Source organism: Chelonoidis abingdonii, chromosome 1, assembly GCF_003597395.2.
Source record: "Chelonoidis abingdonii isolate Lonesome George chromosome 1, CheloAbing_2.0, whole genome shotgun sequence".
Taxonomy (NCBI): domain Eukaryota; kingdom Metazoa; phylum Chordata; order Testudines; family Testudinidae; genus Chelonoidis; species Chelonoidis abingdonii.
The window spans coordinates 364,378,280-364,393,112 of NC_133769.1; the positions used below are offsets into that span (position 1 = coordinate 364,378,280).

The 14,833-nt window shown below is 45.6% G+C and overlaps 1 protein-coding gene across 1 annotated transcript in view; it reads left to right on the plus strand.

The window, feature by feature from the left end:
- PPME1 (protein phosphatase methylesterase 1) overlaps window positions 1-8,175 on the plus strand; it is a 45,026-nt gene extending 36,851 nt beyond the window's left edge. Inside the window, exons 13-14 of the mRNA XM_032781143.2 lie at window positions 1,122-1,189; window positions 2,804-8,175. Of these exons, the coding sequence (XP_032637034.1) occupies window positions 1,122-1,189; window positions 2,804-2,822 (87 nt within the window). The 3' untranslated portion in view covers window positions 2,823-8,175. The remainder of the gene's footprint in view (window positions 1-1,121; window positions 1,190-2,803) is intronic.
- Window positions 8,176-14,833: the final 6,658 nt, after the last annotated feature.

Below are 14,833 nucleotides of genomic sequence, written 5' to 3' on the forward strand. Positions count from 1 at the left end.
CAGTCTGTCTTTTGACGAGTTAGATGCAAAATGGGTCATCACCAGTATGAAACTGAGGGCAAACCTTCTCAAAACCCTTACGTGTGCCACACCTATGAGGGCACCTGGTTACTGATAGAGCAGATGGGATTAAATCATATCCCTGAAGTTGGCTTGAGAGCCTAGACTGGCCAAGACTTTAGCCTGCTTGTGAGGAGACAGGTCCCACCTACGTTACAGCTTTAACTGCGTCGGGAGGCCAGGGGTGGCATATAACTGACTCATGGCATGGGATTTTCCATCCTTAACTTCTCTTAGGTTACCTCAGCTTTTCCCTCCCCCCTCCAGCCTTTAGTGCAGGCGGCTGCTTTCTTGGAGGGATAACGTCGTATTCAAATTGAGTAGTTAAAATTTAGAAAACTTCATATAAAAATTATTTGTAGCTTTTTATGTACCGACAAACAGTGACTCACTTACGCTAGTGTGCCAGTAAATGAAATGGTACTGTGGACTGAGCACGTCTGGAAACGAGCTTCTGAGTTCTTAGCTCAGCTCTGCTATTGACTGTGTGGCTTTGAGTCACTTAACTGTGGCCTGCGTTGTGCAGGAGGTCAGACTAGATGATCATAATGGTCCCTTCTGACCTTGAAGTCTGAGTCTATAACTGCTCAGTGCCTCAGTTTATGCCCTTGTAAAATGGGGATATTTTTACCTATCACAGTGAGACGTTTGGAAGAAAAGTTATTTGTAAAGCATGATATAAGTAATTTGTTGCCCCGAGTTAATCCTTAAAGGGACCCCAACCTAAATCACAATTGTATGTTTGTTTGTTTTTTTAACCTACTATAGTACATGCCTAAGAATTCCTGTAACTGAAGAAGATGGTGAAAAATGTGTGGTGTTGTTTTTTTTTTTTCTTGTTTCAAGTGTGCACTTGATGTATGGTTGGTTTCACCGTGTTCTTGGTATTATATAGACATTTATCCCCTTTGTGAGAAAATTCACACAGGTTTGGGGAGTGGGGGGAGGTGGGACTGTTTAAAATAGTGGGAGGAAGATGTAGTATTTTGAAACTGACCAGACTTCAAGGTGACTATGTCCCTTTAAACTCTGATTCCTTCCCCCCCATCACCTCCCTTCAGGTAGCTGAAGCTGTTGCAACTTTCTTGATCCGTCACCGGTTTACAGAACCAATTGGTGGATTTCAGTGGTAAGGATCTCTGGGTGCTAGGGCTGCATGATTCTCTTCCTGACCCCCATGGGAAGTCTTGCATTCCTTGTGTGTATCCAGGGTGGGAAGAGATGAGTATAACAAGTGGTTGGGTGGAAAGGGAAGTCAGGATCAGCTTGGAGCTTTAATGTAATGTTAAAAGCAGCATGTAAGTGTGCAGTCTAGATCGCACGCAGTATTGTATTTCATGTTCAGTGTGTAAAGATTTCACTATCTCTAAACTTCTCCTATTCAAACCTACTGATTGTAATAATAAGCCACTCAGACTCTGAGGGAGAAGAAGACATGGGCCTGACCTAGCTGATTTCGTTCTTTGTGGTGGAAATCCTTATCCCTGAAGGGGGAAAACTAGCAATTGCACTGAAGTTTTTTTTTAAACGGACCCAGTCACTGTAAATAGTTTATGTAGGTCATTCTTGGGTCCTAAGTTGGTGGAGAATGTCTTCCGATTTCTAAACATTGCTATGGCTCTTCTTATAATCTAGATCTCTGTCATGGAAAAACACAATTTCCAGCATGTTTCCTCTGCCAAGAAACATTTGCAAGAACATACATTTAAAGCTTAAAGCTGCATACTTCGCTTCTCAGATCTCATGGCTGTGTCATCCACAATAGTCTAATGTAGTCTTCCATCATAATGAGTTTCAGGAGCCAAAGCTCCTCTCTTGGCAGTGTGGTTGATTAGCCTAGATAATGTAGAAGAAGCACCGAAGGTAAATGGAATGAACTGTGCAGGCTGCTGCATGTTGACTGCCAGGGTCTCCTAATCATATTTACAATAGGGGATACTGACCTGTTGGTAGGGGGCATTGAGCTGCCGGAGGTACATCTGTCAGATGAGGTGTGAAACAGCGTTGTCCTGACCACCTGTCTTTACAGATCTGTTAGAAAAGGCGGGTTAACCCATGTGTCACGAGCAATTATTCCACTGTCCCAAAATTCCTCCTGAAGATTTAATTGAAGAAAAACTTGGTTCAGAGTTACTAGGCCAAAAAAATTATCGTGTTTCACTCCTGAAGTGACCATATCTTCAGGGGAAGTGGTGTCAATGAGTGTGTGAACCCATCCCGTCCTCTTCAGGGTGAAAGGCGAGAGGAACGTAGAAATGTTAACAATATGAATCTGAAACCTGAGGAAAGGGTGCAGGGTGTGGGTGTGCTGTAAGCAATGGAAGCAGGAGAAGTCACCAGGGCAACATTATGCAGCGTCTGAGTCTGTAGCAGGCTTTGGCAAGCTATTGCTGTGAGGATTATAAGGCATTGGCTTGCTGCTGTTGCTATCATGGTTGTACTTGACAGCTGCTTTGAACGAGATGTACCTGAGGGATGGACAGTTTTATACTTACTGCGGTCTGCTGCTTTAAGCTATAGAGAGCAGGATAAAACTCTAGTAATAGCGAGAGCTGTGTATCTATATTGCTGTTCTACCTGCATGCACCTAACTGGGACATTGCACATGAAGACTTAACCCACATTATAGATTCTTTGAGTTTCAGCTTTATTAGCATTAGGGAGTTACCTTGGGTGGTGTGGATTTGAATTCTACAGAGGATCATTGAGATTTAATAAACAATGCTGCTTCTCTCCCTGCCAGTGTGTTTCCTGGTTGTTAATATCCTGATGTTCTCCAGCACTGAGTTCCATTGTAAATAAACTGCACCAGAGGCCACTGTGATGTATCCATATCCTTCTCATCTATCCAGTTCAGCAATGACAAGAAATTGGCATGAGATCAGTCCCATAGAGCTGGTTTCTAGGCATTTCCTTGCCGGAAGGCAGCTCATATCTGAGTCTTTGCGAAGCTCGTCGGTCTCTTGGACACGGGCTCCTCTTTGCTGCTGCAAGGAAAGACAACCTGAAACCCCGAGTTGTAGAACATCTCTCCTATCTCCATAAATCCTCAGGCTTTGTTGAACACAACCACTAAGGGGCTTTGGGCAGATCGGATTCCCCGAAGGGCATTGCAGCAAATCTGAAGGCATCAGGATTTCTTCGTGGAACTATATGGGAAATGTCCCTCAACAAATTTTTTTTTTTTTTTTTTTTTTTTTTTAAAGCATGTGAGGAACTGACTTCTTTGAGAGTTTTTTTCATCTTACCAGGGCCGGCCATATAATTTTAGGGCCTGTAAATTGTGGGGGAGAGAACCAACTGTGCTATGAACTGCCTTCCGTTCTAGTTCTACTAGGGGTGGGACTGAGAAAATGGGACCATGAGCTCTTTTGAGGGGTCTGCTGCTTCCTTGACAAGTTCACTCCCGGGGTCTCTCTGGAGAATAGCCTCAGCTCCACTCTATGGCAGGCACTTAGTGGCCTGGGGAAGCCACAATATCACCAGTAACATCATGATCTGTCACAAACAGGCCGATGGCCATTCTCTGTTTGTGGAGGTTCTGCACCTCTTGTTCCCACACACTAGTGAGTAGCGATTGGCACCTTGGGCAGCGGTTTTTAGGAGGAAACTAGATGGACCAGGCAGTGGATGGGATGCTGAGCGAGCTAGCAGTAGGGGGAGAGAGAGAGACTTGGAGGAAAATCCCACCAACAGCCTGACCCTGGCCCAAGCAGTTGCTTGCCATGCGTGTGTGAGGCCCTGCTCAGTGTATTGTGGGGAAGTCACTGTTCTGTATTTGATGTTTAGCACTGATCAGGTACAGGCCTTTATTCATGCAGTAGCTCTGAGAGAGAGTTTCTTCAAGGCACAGGACAGCCCTGGATAATTTGTTAGATCCTTCTCGCCTCCTATGAAATCCCCCACGAGAGCAATAGAACACTTGCGCGTGGAGCTGTTTGCAACAATTTCTTGATGTTCTTGAACTAATAAAATTGCGGCTTTATTCCTTAACCCTTTCATGCTGAGTGATGAAGTGACTGTGCTAGTTGAAGCATAGCTCTGTTACTCGCCTGGTCTTGGAGATGTAATGGCTGTGGGCATATCCTATGATAGCCCTAGTAAATCCTTGACGTTTGTGCTGTGCTGGCAGGGGAGGAGGGGAAAATGGCACAAATAGCAGGTAGAGCCCAGTCACGCATAACGTTCTCCCTCAGGGAGAACTACTGTTCTCCTCTTCTGTCTCATTCTCACACACACGAAGGACTTGTCTATACTACCTGCCAGATCGGTGGGCAGCAATCAATCCAGTGGGGGTTGATTTATCGCGTCTAGTCTAGATGCGATAAATCAACCGCTGAGTGCTCTCCCGTCGATTCGGTACTCCACCAGAACGAGACATGGAAGCGGAGTCGATGGGAGAGCGTCAGCTGTCGACTTACCACAGCGAAGACACGTCCAAGTATGTCGACTTCAGGTACACTATTCACGTAGCTGAAGTTGTGGATCTTAGAGTGACCCTGCGCAGTAGTGTAGACAAGCCCTCAGTACTGGACTCTTCAGCTGGCTGCGTATTCCTCCCTGGCCACCAGAGTCTGAAACCACTAGATTAGAAATGAGAATTTGCAATTCCAGGTGAGTTCCGTGTCCATGCGCCACTTAGGCGGCTGATGTTGAGGTGCTAAACAAGCAATTTTTGACTCCTTGTCTAGCCCTCGCTATCAGTCACAACCTGGCATTGCTTCACCATGCGATTCTGCTCACTGACCAGTAAGGACCCAGGACTAAGTCTATTCCAGTTTGTTTGCTAATTAGTTTCATGGTTTCCAATAATTGAAAAGTCAGTTTATAATTGGAAAACACAGCAAAAAAAAAACCCCTCCCTTTCCCCCACTGCACATCTTGCAGTCTTGCAAGGTTCTTGACCCTTTTCTGGTTGTCAAACTGTTTGTAGGGGCGGGAACCGAAGCAGTGGTATGCAGCCTTAACCAAGGCCCTCATTCAGCAAGCTGCTTAACCGTGTGTTTAATTTCAAGCATGTGAATAGTCTCCTTGGAGTCAAATTCTGTCATGTGCTTAAATCTCTTGTGAGTTACTACATTAGATAACTCCCCATGTCCACCTCTCGTGCTGTCCTCTCCCTTTCTAGAGAAGGGAACTGGTTTATCAGATAGCCCCACAAAGAGTAAAATACCTTCTGTTTCAGCCTTTGCTAGCACACCACAAGGATGGTGAGGGGCTACATTTCCATGCACTGTGCCATTGGCTCCCTGGAAATGTTTTTTGGTTGTTACACCTTGGCAGTTATGACCTTGTTTTATGAAAAATAAATATTTCACAACCTCTTCTGGTGTGGCTATGTTTTATGCCAAGCTCTCCAAGTCCTGATTTGTAGCAGAGAATGGGTGTTCTTTGCGGGGATCCAACTAGCTTTAGGTTTGCAGAAAGCAGATTCAAAGGGTGTTGGGGGAGGAATTGCGTATGTCGGGGTGTTACACTGACCGTTTGGTTGGACTACATCAACCTTTGTGAGTCTAACACACCTGCAGCATTTTCTTAGTGACATTTTTAATGACCCTGTATAAATGGCAAACATAGGGGGAGGAAGGGGACGTTACAGAAATGGTACCCTTTTCATTATTGAATCCTTAACTGTTTAGAGCTCTCTCTTGCTTCTGTTCAGGTTGCATTAGATCAAGGATCAATGGAACCTTTAACCCTGGAAAATCTCGTGTCTTAGCTAACACAAGATACAATTTGTTTATTTGGGAGTCTCGTTTGTTTAAGGTTGGGGTTTTTAAAATCAAACTTAATGCAGCAGCAGTCTTGCTAAACGCCCAGGGTTATCTGAACCAAATATAGGAGACTGCGTGACTTGAGGATCGCCAAAACATCTGGTCTGTTTTTGCTTTTGTTTTTTAAAAACCCAAACCTCTGATATTACAGGAATGTGGGCAGCCCTGCCTTGTTCCTGAGAATAGAGCTGCATGCTGCTCATTTACACAGACTTGTATCTTAATGGCAGTTACACTAGTCCAGTGTTTGGAAACACTTGTCTAGAGGAGTGTGCACAGCTGAAAATCAAAGGGCTGTCTCTTTACATTAACCCGCTTGCTGACTTGGGCTGCTGTCTGGAACTGGCTTTTCTTTTAAGGCTTCTCTCTTTGCCTTTTCCTTTCAACCTGGCCTTGTCAAACACACTTTCAAAACGGCAGTGGGCTGGAGACTAGACCCAAGCCAACTAAATATTTTGTCCATCCATTGTAAATGGAAGCACTATTCTGAATAATAAAACCCCTCCAGTAAAAATCCCAACCCTACAGTGTTACATTAAGCATGTGGCAGTGTTGTGAGCTGTCATTAGAATGAGGCATAGAATCCCTGAAGCTAGTCATGTTGATCAGAATATACCAGCTGGGTAAAAAGCAGGGGAATAAGGATAGCTCCGGGGTGGGAGCACAAATCCTACTCTATTGGCCAATGGAGCCAGTGTTAGTAACTTTGTCACCACTGTCTGCTAACTGTGAAACCTTTGTGGTCTTGCACCGGTTCTTAGAAAACTATTCTGTATCCCATATCAAGTTAGCCCAGTACTGAGACATTACCAACAAGGGAGCCAAGATTTGAACTGGGGCATTGCAGAATGACCTACTCTGTTGCCTCCTAAAGATCGCTCCAGGGCGGGGTGGAGAGACATTTGTGGGGCAAGCTTGCACTTGCATTACTCCATATGCCAGATCCATTCGGGGACTAGACAGCTTTTGTCTCCAGGCCAGCCAGATGATTGTGCTGTGCTCGGCAGAAATTCAGCATAAACCCACCTGGTGACTTGGTACTTTCTGGTTCAATGAAGGCATTCAGGAATGCATCATCCTGTGACACCACAACTGCTGTGGCTTGGATGAGTCGCAGTGGGACGTGGTGTTTGTGATATCACATTTAAGGCTATCGTCACTGAACCAGGGAAGTTGCGAGTGGATTTCACAGAGCAGGTGCGTAGTGGAAAAGGAAGTAACGGCTGTTTGTGCTGACTAGTGGGGCCACCCAGCACCAAGAACTTCGCTCTGCTCCATTGCCACTTTTCACTTAAAAATAAATAGTGTAAAACTCCAGAGGCCAAATTTTCAAAAACGTTTAGCACCCAGCAGCTAACGCTCTTCTCAGTGGGAACTGAGCCCCTGAAAATCTGGCCTAGATCCTCTCATAAGGTCAAAATAAATCTCACTTCACAAACCTGCCATGAGTTAGCTAGCTGTGGTACTGTCCCTTTAAATGTTTTTTTAGGCCCTGGTATATTTATGCCATTCATGCCCCAAAGCCTGGTGCTGTGCTGCTGAGCAGCACTTGCCAGTTTGTGCTGCCTGTTGCTCCTCGACTGTGCACAAGTCTGCTTCTCTTTCTCCTGGCTGTCCGGTCTGCCCTGGTCTGGTTTGTTCATTGTTCCTCAGGATGGTTCACACTGCACATCTAGCACCCAGGTCTGCAAGCTGGTATGAGCCTGCAGGAGGGTTGTAGGTGCTTGGCCTTTTGACTATTTGGAACAAGCCTTATTGAGTGTATAGCCATTGGAGCTCGAACTAAAGCTACGTTCAGTTTTAGCTGGGCTTGAGGGGCGAGAGTTTTGTGACCTCATATCGTTTCCTTCTTGCCTTTTTAAAAAATTGCAGTATGGATCTGCTAACTTCCTGAGAAGTTGCTGAATGCCCTCTGTGTCCTATAGTTCTGTATGAGCGTCATTCTGTTTGTATCCTGTTCAGTGTCCCATTACTCTCGTGTATAAACCATAAAGCATTGTGAGAACCTCCGTTAAAAACCTCCTTTGTTTCCACTTAGCTGTAGTCTGTTTGCCTCTCTTTTTGAACTGCCTAAAGAGGATGGAGGTACGTCCTGTCTGCCCTCAAGTCACTCTCATTACTTGCTCAGACTTAGTTATTTTCCAGTAATTCATGGAAGTCTCTGGTGTTTGTAAATGTTCTGAGTTTCCTTCTCTATCCATGATCCAATGTGACAGGGATGTATCAAGGGGAACTAATTCTCCACATAATTTGTGCTTTTCTTCCGCTCCCTTGATTGGTTATTCCCATCTGTATAGAAACATCTGAAAGTAATAAATGTGGCTCTCTGGCTGTTAAATTACCTGTACTGTGGTGTGTTGGATTGCGTTGCGCCTTCCCTCCGAGGGTCTCTGAGAACATTAGAGAGAGTACTGAGTTCAGGCTGGGAAGAGTTAACCCCATTTTACAGGAAGGGGAAAGTGAGGCACATAGGTTGAGTCACTCACGTGTGGCCCCCTAATGAGTCTGTGGAAGAATTGGGAGCAGAGTCTAAATCATGTGATTTCAGTCTTGTGCTCAAACCACGTGGCCTGTTCTTTTTATCCTACAGAATTTTTCAGTCCTAGTCACTGTCAGTAGAACAATAAAACTGTAGCACTATGCCAGAAGGAGAATCCAAACTTTGCCCCACCCTCCCCCCAATCACATTGCTAACCCGCCAGCAATGTAGGGTGTTTTCACTGGGGAACTAAGTCGGGTGATCGGCGCCCAGGTCAGCCTCAGCTGGATGTGAGCAGCCACACTGCAAAGCCACTCGAGCTCTTGAGTCCTCTGGTGCCCTCACCCGTGTGTTGCTAGGACTGCGTGGGGCGCACCCCATGGGCCTTTGTGCTGCAGTACACTGACCTGCTTGATGAGTCTTTCCCAGGGGATAGTGGGGGACTGTGCCCTCCTGGGCATGCAGAGGGAATTATGGGAAGGCACTGGAGGACTATCAGCCTCCCTGCAAAGTGAGCAGGTTTCTAGCTGGAGGAAAAGCCTCTCTTGGGCTTTAGCCTACAGCCCCAGCTCCCAGAGGCTGAAAGCACCACTTATGTGGCAGGGCTTTGTGTGTGGACAAGAGGGCGGTTAGGGGCAACACCCCAGCAAAAGCATGAGTGAACTCTGCAGTGAAGACATAATACCCCCAGTCATGTGTCTAGCTTGCATATACACCTACCTGCCTTCTGAGCAAGTGCACAGCCATGATCTTTCTTTGTGCTTCATTGATAAGTGGATAACACACTATTTGCTTGAAGTTGGGAATATTCGAACTACAGCGTAGATCAACTCGGAATTACCCCTCCCTTATGACAGCAAGTGGCTACAGGCTACAGCTTATCATGCTCCCTGGCTGCGCTGGGCAGCCAAGCTCTGTGGAAGTCTAAGCAAAATCCGCTGTGGGGACAAGCTACGTATGGTAGGTGGTTGTAACTGGCAAAGTTCCAGTTTCTGTGCTAATCCATGGGGAGAGCACCAATACCTGGTAGCCATAGACCCCAGAATGAACAGTTCTACTGCAAGAGTAACGAGGTGGCTTCTACCTTCTGCCTCCCAGTCCAGCGTCCTAGGGACTGGCCCTTGCTGCTGGCCGTAGTTAATGTTGTTTGAGATCCTCAGAAAAGTGTCTGTAAAAACAGACCTCGCTGCCTCAATAGCCCAGCACCTTCAGTGTCCCCAGTCTGAGCAGCTGCTGGGTGCCTCACCGAGTAACGGAAGGTGTTGGCGCTGTAGAACCAACTTGCCATGGGGAAAAGGAACTAGATTTTCCTCTGGTTCCCACCTCCACCGAATTGCTCACTAAGTTCTGATGCACAGCCAGGTACCCCCTAGTGTGCCTTTCATATCCAGGTTGAGTTTGCTTGGGCTGCCAGTTAGAAAGCACATCACAGCGCATCTAAATGCAGGAAACAGGGCCGACCTCTGCCTTCATTAGTGTCACTTTCCAGACCATAACCATGATTTAAAACTAGCTTTGACAGAGCATTACAAACATCTGAAGGAGCACTCAGAGCAGTTGGATTAGAACGGGATCTTAAACTTCCTCCATAACATGGACCACTGTGTCCTTCTAAATGAGCTGTCATGGGGTAAGTGCTACCACAAGCTCAATGAGGATAGAGAAATTGTATCGTGGAGCATCTCTACTATTCATGACTGCACAGACCCCACCTTTCTTCCCATTCATGAGTGAATGGGCCTTACTCCCCCTCCTGCCATTCACCATCATAGGGGCCACCTGCCCACCCCCTTTACAAATATATAGTGAGCCTGTTGCTGCAACAGCAGCTGTTCCTTAAAGGGAAAAGTCAAATAGAGGCGGGGAAATGTATCCTCAGCTCCTCTTAGTGTGGTAAACAGCTGGAAATAAGGAAAACCACCATCATGGCATCAGCCAACTCTCCATCATCCATAGATGACAGCATCATGGGACCAGCCAGCTCTCCACCTATAGATCATAGCTGGGACCTTCCTCTGCCATTTAGATGACCTTAGACATTTCTTCCTTTCTCTACCATCTGTAATGTGGCCACAAGGTGGCACTGTCCTCTGGCTTGTTAGACTTCTTGCAATTGATGTGCTAGCTCAGTTCAGGTTGGCAGGCAGGATGCATTGAATAACTGGGATTTCCTAGCTGTAAATGTGGAAATAATTAGTTTTGTTTTGGCAACATTTTAAACAAAAGGAGCATTGATTCTCCATTAGCTACTGAACCTCCCATGTGAAAGAGTAAGAACATAAGAACGGCTATACTGGGTCAGACCAATGGTCCATCTAGCCCAGCATCCTGTCTACCGACTGTGGCCAGGTGCCCCAGTGGGAATGAACAGAACGGGGCAACTTATCGAATGATCCATCCCTTGTCCTAGCTTCTGGCAGTCAGAGGTTAAGGGACACCCAGAGCACAGGACTGCCTCCTTGCCAAGTAGCTGACTCTTGTTTGTTTGTGCAGTGCCTAGTGCAATCAGGCACCAATCTTGGTTGGCCTCTTTACACTCCCATGAGATGAACACTGAATAATAAGAGATGAGAGAGTTTGGTTCCAATGGCCATGTTTTTCAAGATGTGCTTTTTTCCAATGACTTTCCACATCTCCTGGCTTGACTCATTGTCACACGTGGGCCTAATCCCTAGGGACCCGCACTACAATTCTCAAAGGGAGGCTCTGAAATCTGGATTTAGGCACCCCGGAGAAGTGACCTGATTATTTTTTTCCAGCAGTGCTTGGCACGCCTGATCGCATTGCAGCCAAACAGGAACTGGGGGTGCTCACCAGCACTTCTAAAACCCAGTCAAGTCCATTGTGTTGCCTAAATACGAACTCCAGGAGCCATCTCTTAAGCACTTAGTTTTAAAAGCTTTTGCCCTGGTTTCCGAAGGGGCTGAGTACATCTAGCTCGCATTGATTTCTAGGGGGAGTGGTAGTTGCTAGTCCCCCTGAAAATTAGCTCAGGTGGTTAGACATCCCATACTGTCTTAGGAGGACATGAGGTCTGGTAGCTGGCTTCCAGCAGGAGCCTAGGCTGGGAGCAGACCTTGGCCAATGGTGCAGTGCTATGGAAGCCCTGCACTGATCAGCTGGTGCTGCGGAGGACGGCATGCGATCCCCATCTCTTAGCAGGTCTAACAGCACTGCGCTGCCGTCACTCCTGCCCGTTACAGTGTGGGTGGCTTGGCACAACTGGATTTTTTTCACAATTCTGAGCTAGATCAATGTTTATTTTAAGCATTTTTTAATCTGTATCCATTTTAAATTTTCACAATGGAGCAAAATTAAGGGTTTTAAGCATTATTTTGATCGATTTACGTGTTCACAGTTGCAGGAATCATGCAAGGCTCAGACAATGGGAGGGGTCAGACCATAATTATTTAATGACAGAAGAGGGTGGGAGTCAAAAAGTTAGTTTTCTAACTAACAAAGGGTAGGAATTAATGGTAAATTCTCAGAATGGAGAGGGGTAACTAGTGGTGTTCCCCAAGGGTCAGTCCTAGGACCAATTCTATTCAATTTATTCATAAATGATCTGGAGAAAGGGGTAAACAGTGAGGTGGCAAAGTTTGCAGATGATACTAAACTACTCAAGATAGTTAAGACCAAGGCAGACTGTGAAGAACTTCAGAAAGATCTCACAAAACTAAGTGATTGGGCAACAAAATGGCAAATGAAATTTAATGTGGATAAATGTAAATAGATGCACATTTGAAAAAATAACCCCAGTATACATACAATATGATGGGGCTAATTTAGCTACAATGAGTCAGGAGAAAGATCTGGAGTCATTGTGGTAGTTCTCTGAATCCATACAGTATGCAGAAGCGTCCAAAAAGCAAACAGGATGTTAGGAATCATTAAAAGGGTATAGATTAAGACTGAGAATATTATTGCCCTTATATAAATCATGGTATCCACATCTCGAATACTGTGTACAGATGTGTCTCCTCACCTCAAAAAGATAGTCTAGCACTAGAAAAGGTTCAGAAAAGGGCAACTAAAATGATTAGACGGTTGGAGAGGCCCATATGGAAAGATTAAGAGGCTAGGACTCTTCAGCTTGGAAAAGAGGAGACTAAGGGGGATATGATAGAGGTATATAAAATCATGAGTGATGTGGAGAAGTTGATAAGGAAAAGTATATTACTTATTCCCATAATACAAAACATAGGGGTCACAATGAAATAATATGGCAGCAGGTTTAAAACAAATAAAAGGAAGTTCTTCTTCACAACAGCGACAAGTCACTTGTGGAACTCCTACCTGAAGGAGGTTGTCCGCAAGGCTGGACGTAATGCAGTGAGGCTCTGTTTAAAAGAGAACTGGATAAATTCATGGTGGTTAAGTCCATAAATGGCTGTTAGCCAGGATGGGTAAGAAATGGTGTCCCTAGCCTCTGTTTGTCAGAGGATGGAGATGGATGGCAGGAGAGTTCACTCCCTCTGGGGCACCTGGCATTGGCCACTGTCAGTAGACAGATACTGGGCTAGATGGACCTTTGGTCTGACCCGATAGGGCCGTTCTTATGTTACGTTCTTAGTTTTGAAACACAAACTGTCAGCATCACGGGTCAAATTATACAAAGGAAATAGCCTTAAATCAAACTCTAAGAAGTTCTCAAGCAGCATTATTCTTACTTTGTCTCGCCATACATTTCAGTTATTAGTGATGAAAATAATTTTCGTTGGATTGTGTGTATGGTGAAACACATGTTGTGACACTCTGTACCCCACTGCAACACCCTGGCACCCCCATATTCACCACTGTCAGACTATTGTGATATGTTTTGTACAAAGTACGCCTTGAGAGGTATCATTCTAAAAGTCTTGATCTGTTGAACATTAATATCCTGTTGGATTGGCTGTGCTATCGTTGTTGTGAAGTTTTGCTGCGTGTGTTACTGAAATATGTTGTAAGATTGGAAACACCCACAACCAGCCTTTCAGGTACAACAGTGGAGAAACCAGACAGTCCTTGGTAGTGTGGATTCCCCTTAATGGGCCATCAACACTATCACAGGAGCTGTATACAATGAAGACTTCTCAGAGGGAGCACGTAGACAATGAACACTGATTGACTCAGGTCATAGCAAAAGATTTTCCAGCAAGCTGGAAGAATCTGTAAAGGAGGGGAAGCGACATCATCCCTGGTCCTCATTCCCCTTACAACTCAACACCTGGAAGCAGTGTCTGGAGGACAAACATTTGCAACAGGGGAGGTGGTCCCAGGCTGGAAAGGAGAACCCTAGCCTGTGTATGAAAGAACAGTCCCACCAGCATGAGACACTGCTTGATTCAAATCCTGTCTAGTTTATAGAACTCTGATTACAAGTCTACTTTTATTTCTTAGGTGATCAACTTTGATCTGTATGCTTACAACTTGTAATCACTTAAAATCTATCTTTCTGTAGTTAATAAATCTGTTTTATATTGTACCTAAAACAGTGGGTTTTGCTTGACGTGCTTGGTAAATCTGCTCAGGAGCAAGACCTGGTGTATGTCCTCTCTACACTGAGGGAGGGGCAGACTGGGTAATAATAAATTTACACTGAGCAGGCTTCTAACCAGGACAAGACAGTACAGCCCTGGGGTCCTAGGCTGAGAACTGTGGAGAATTGGCGGAAGCCTCTCTATTGTTGGTTCACTGGTGGCTGGTGAAAGCATTCATGTAACTCATCTGGGTGTGTCCCTGCCTGTGGATGTCTGTGTGAGTGCAGTTCCTGGAGACGTTTGCAGCTTGCCACAGCGTCACAGTGTGAGAGGGAGCCCAGGTTGGTAAGACAGAGGGCTCAGCAGTATCCCAGTTCCAGGTTGCATCCCAGGGAACCCCTCACAGACATTTACTGGCAAAACTCGGATCCTTCCAAGCCTACATGTAAGTAACAGGACAAGCGCATGGGCCTGAATGCAACTGGGCCCATCCACAGTGAGACACATGATACATGCAATGAAAGGTCCAGGCTGAGCAGCTGTCTTCTGTGATCAGTAAAGCTACAGCAGGCTTGAGTATAAATTTATTCTTGTAAAAATATCTGCATGAGAAGCAGCATGGCCTTGTGGACAGAGCACTTGGCTGGGAGATCTGGGTTCCAAAATAAGTGTTATTGTCTATTTGCCCCTAGCCCAATGCCTCCCTCTGTGGCTCAGTTTCCCTTTCTCACCCTTTCCCCTTTTTGTCTGTTTCGCCTGTGAGCTCTTTAGGGCAGGGTGTTTGCTCAGTGCCTAGCACAATTGGGCTCTGATCTCGGTTGGAATTCTACGTGCTCCTGGTTTTGAAAAGGGGCTGCGTCTTTTCAACCCCAGTTGTGTTTACACCACACATCCCTGACCAAGTGCTTTACCAATCTCTGGCCTAGATTCTTCCTTGATGCTTCAGTAGAATTACACCAGTGATGAAATAGACATTACTAAGCAAGCAGCCCTCCCATTGCTTCTGTGGTGGAGACAAATACCATCATCCCTGTGTACAGAGGGGCAGGGGCGACTCT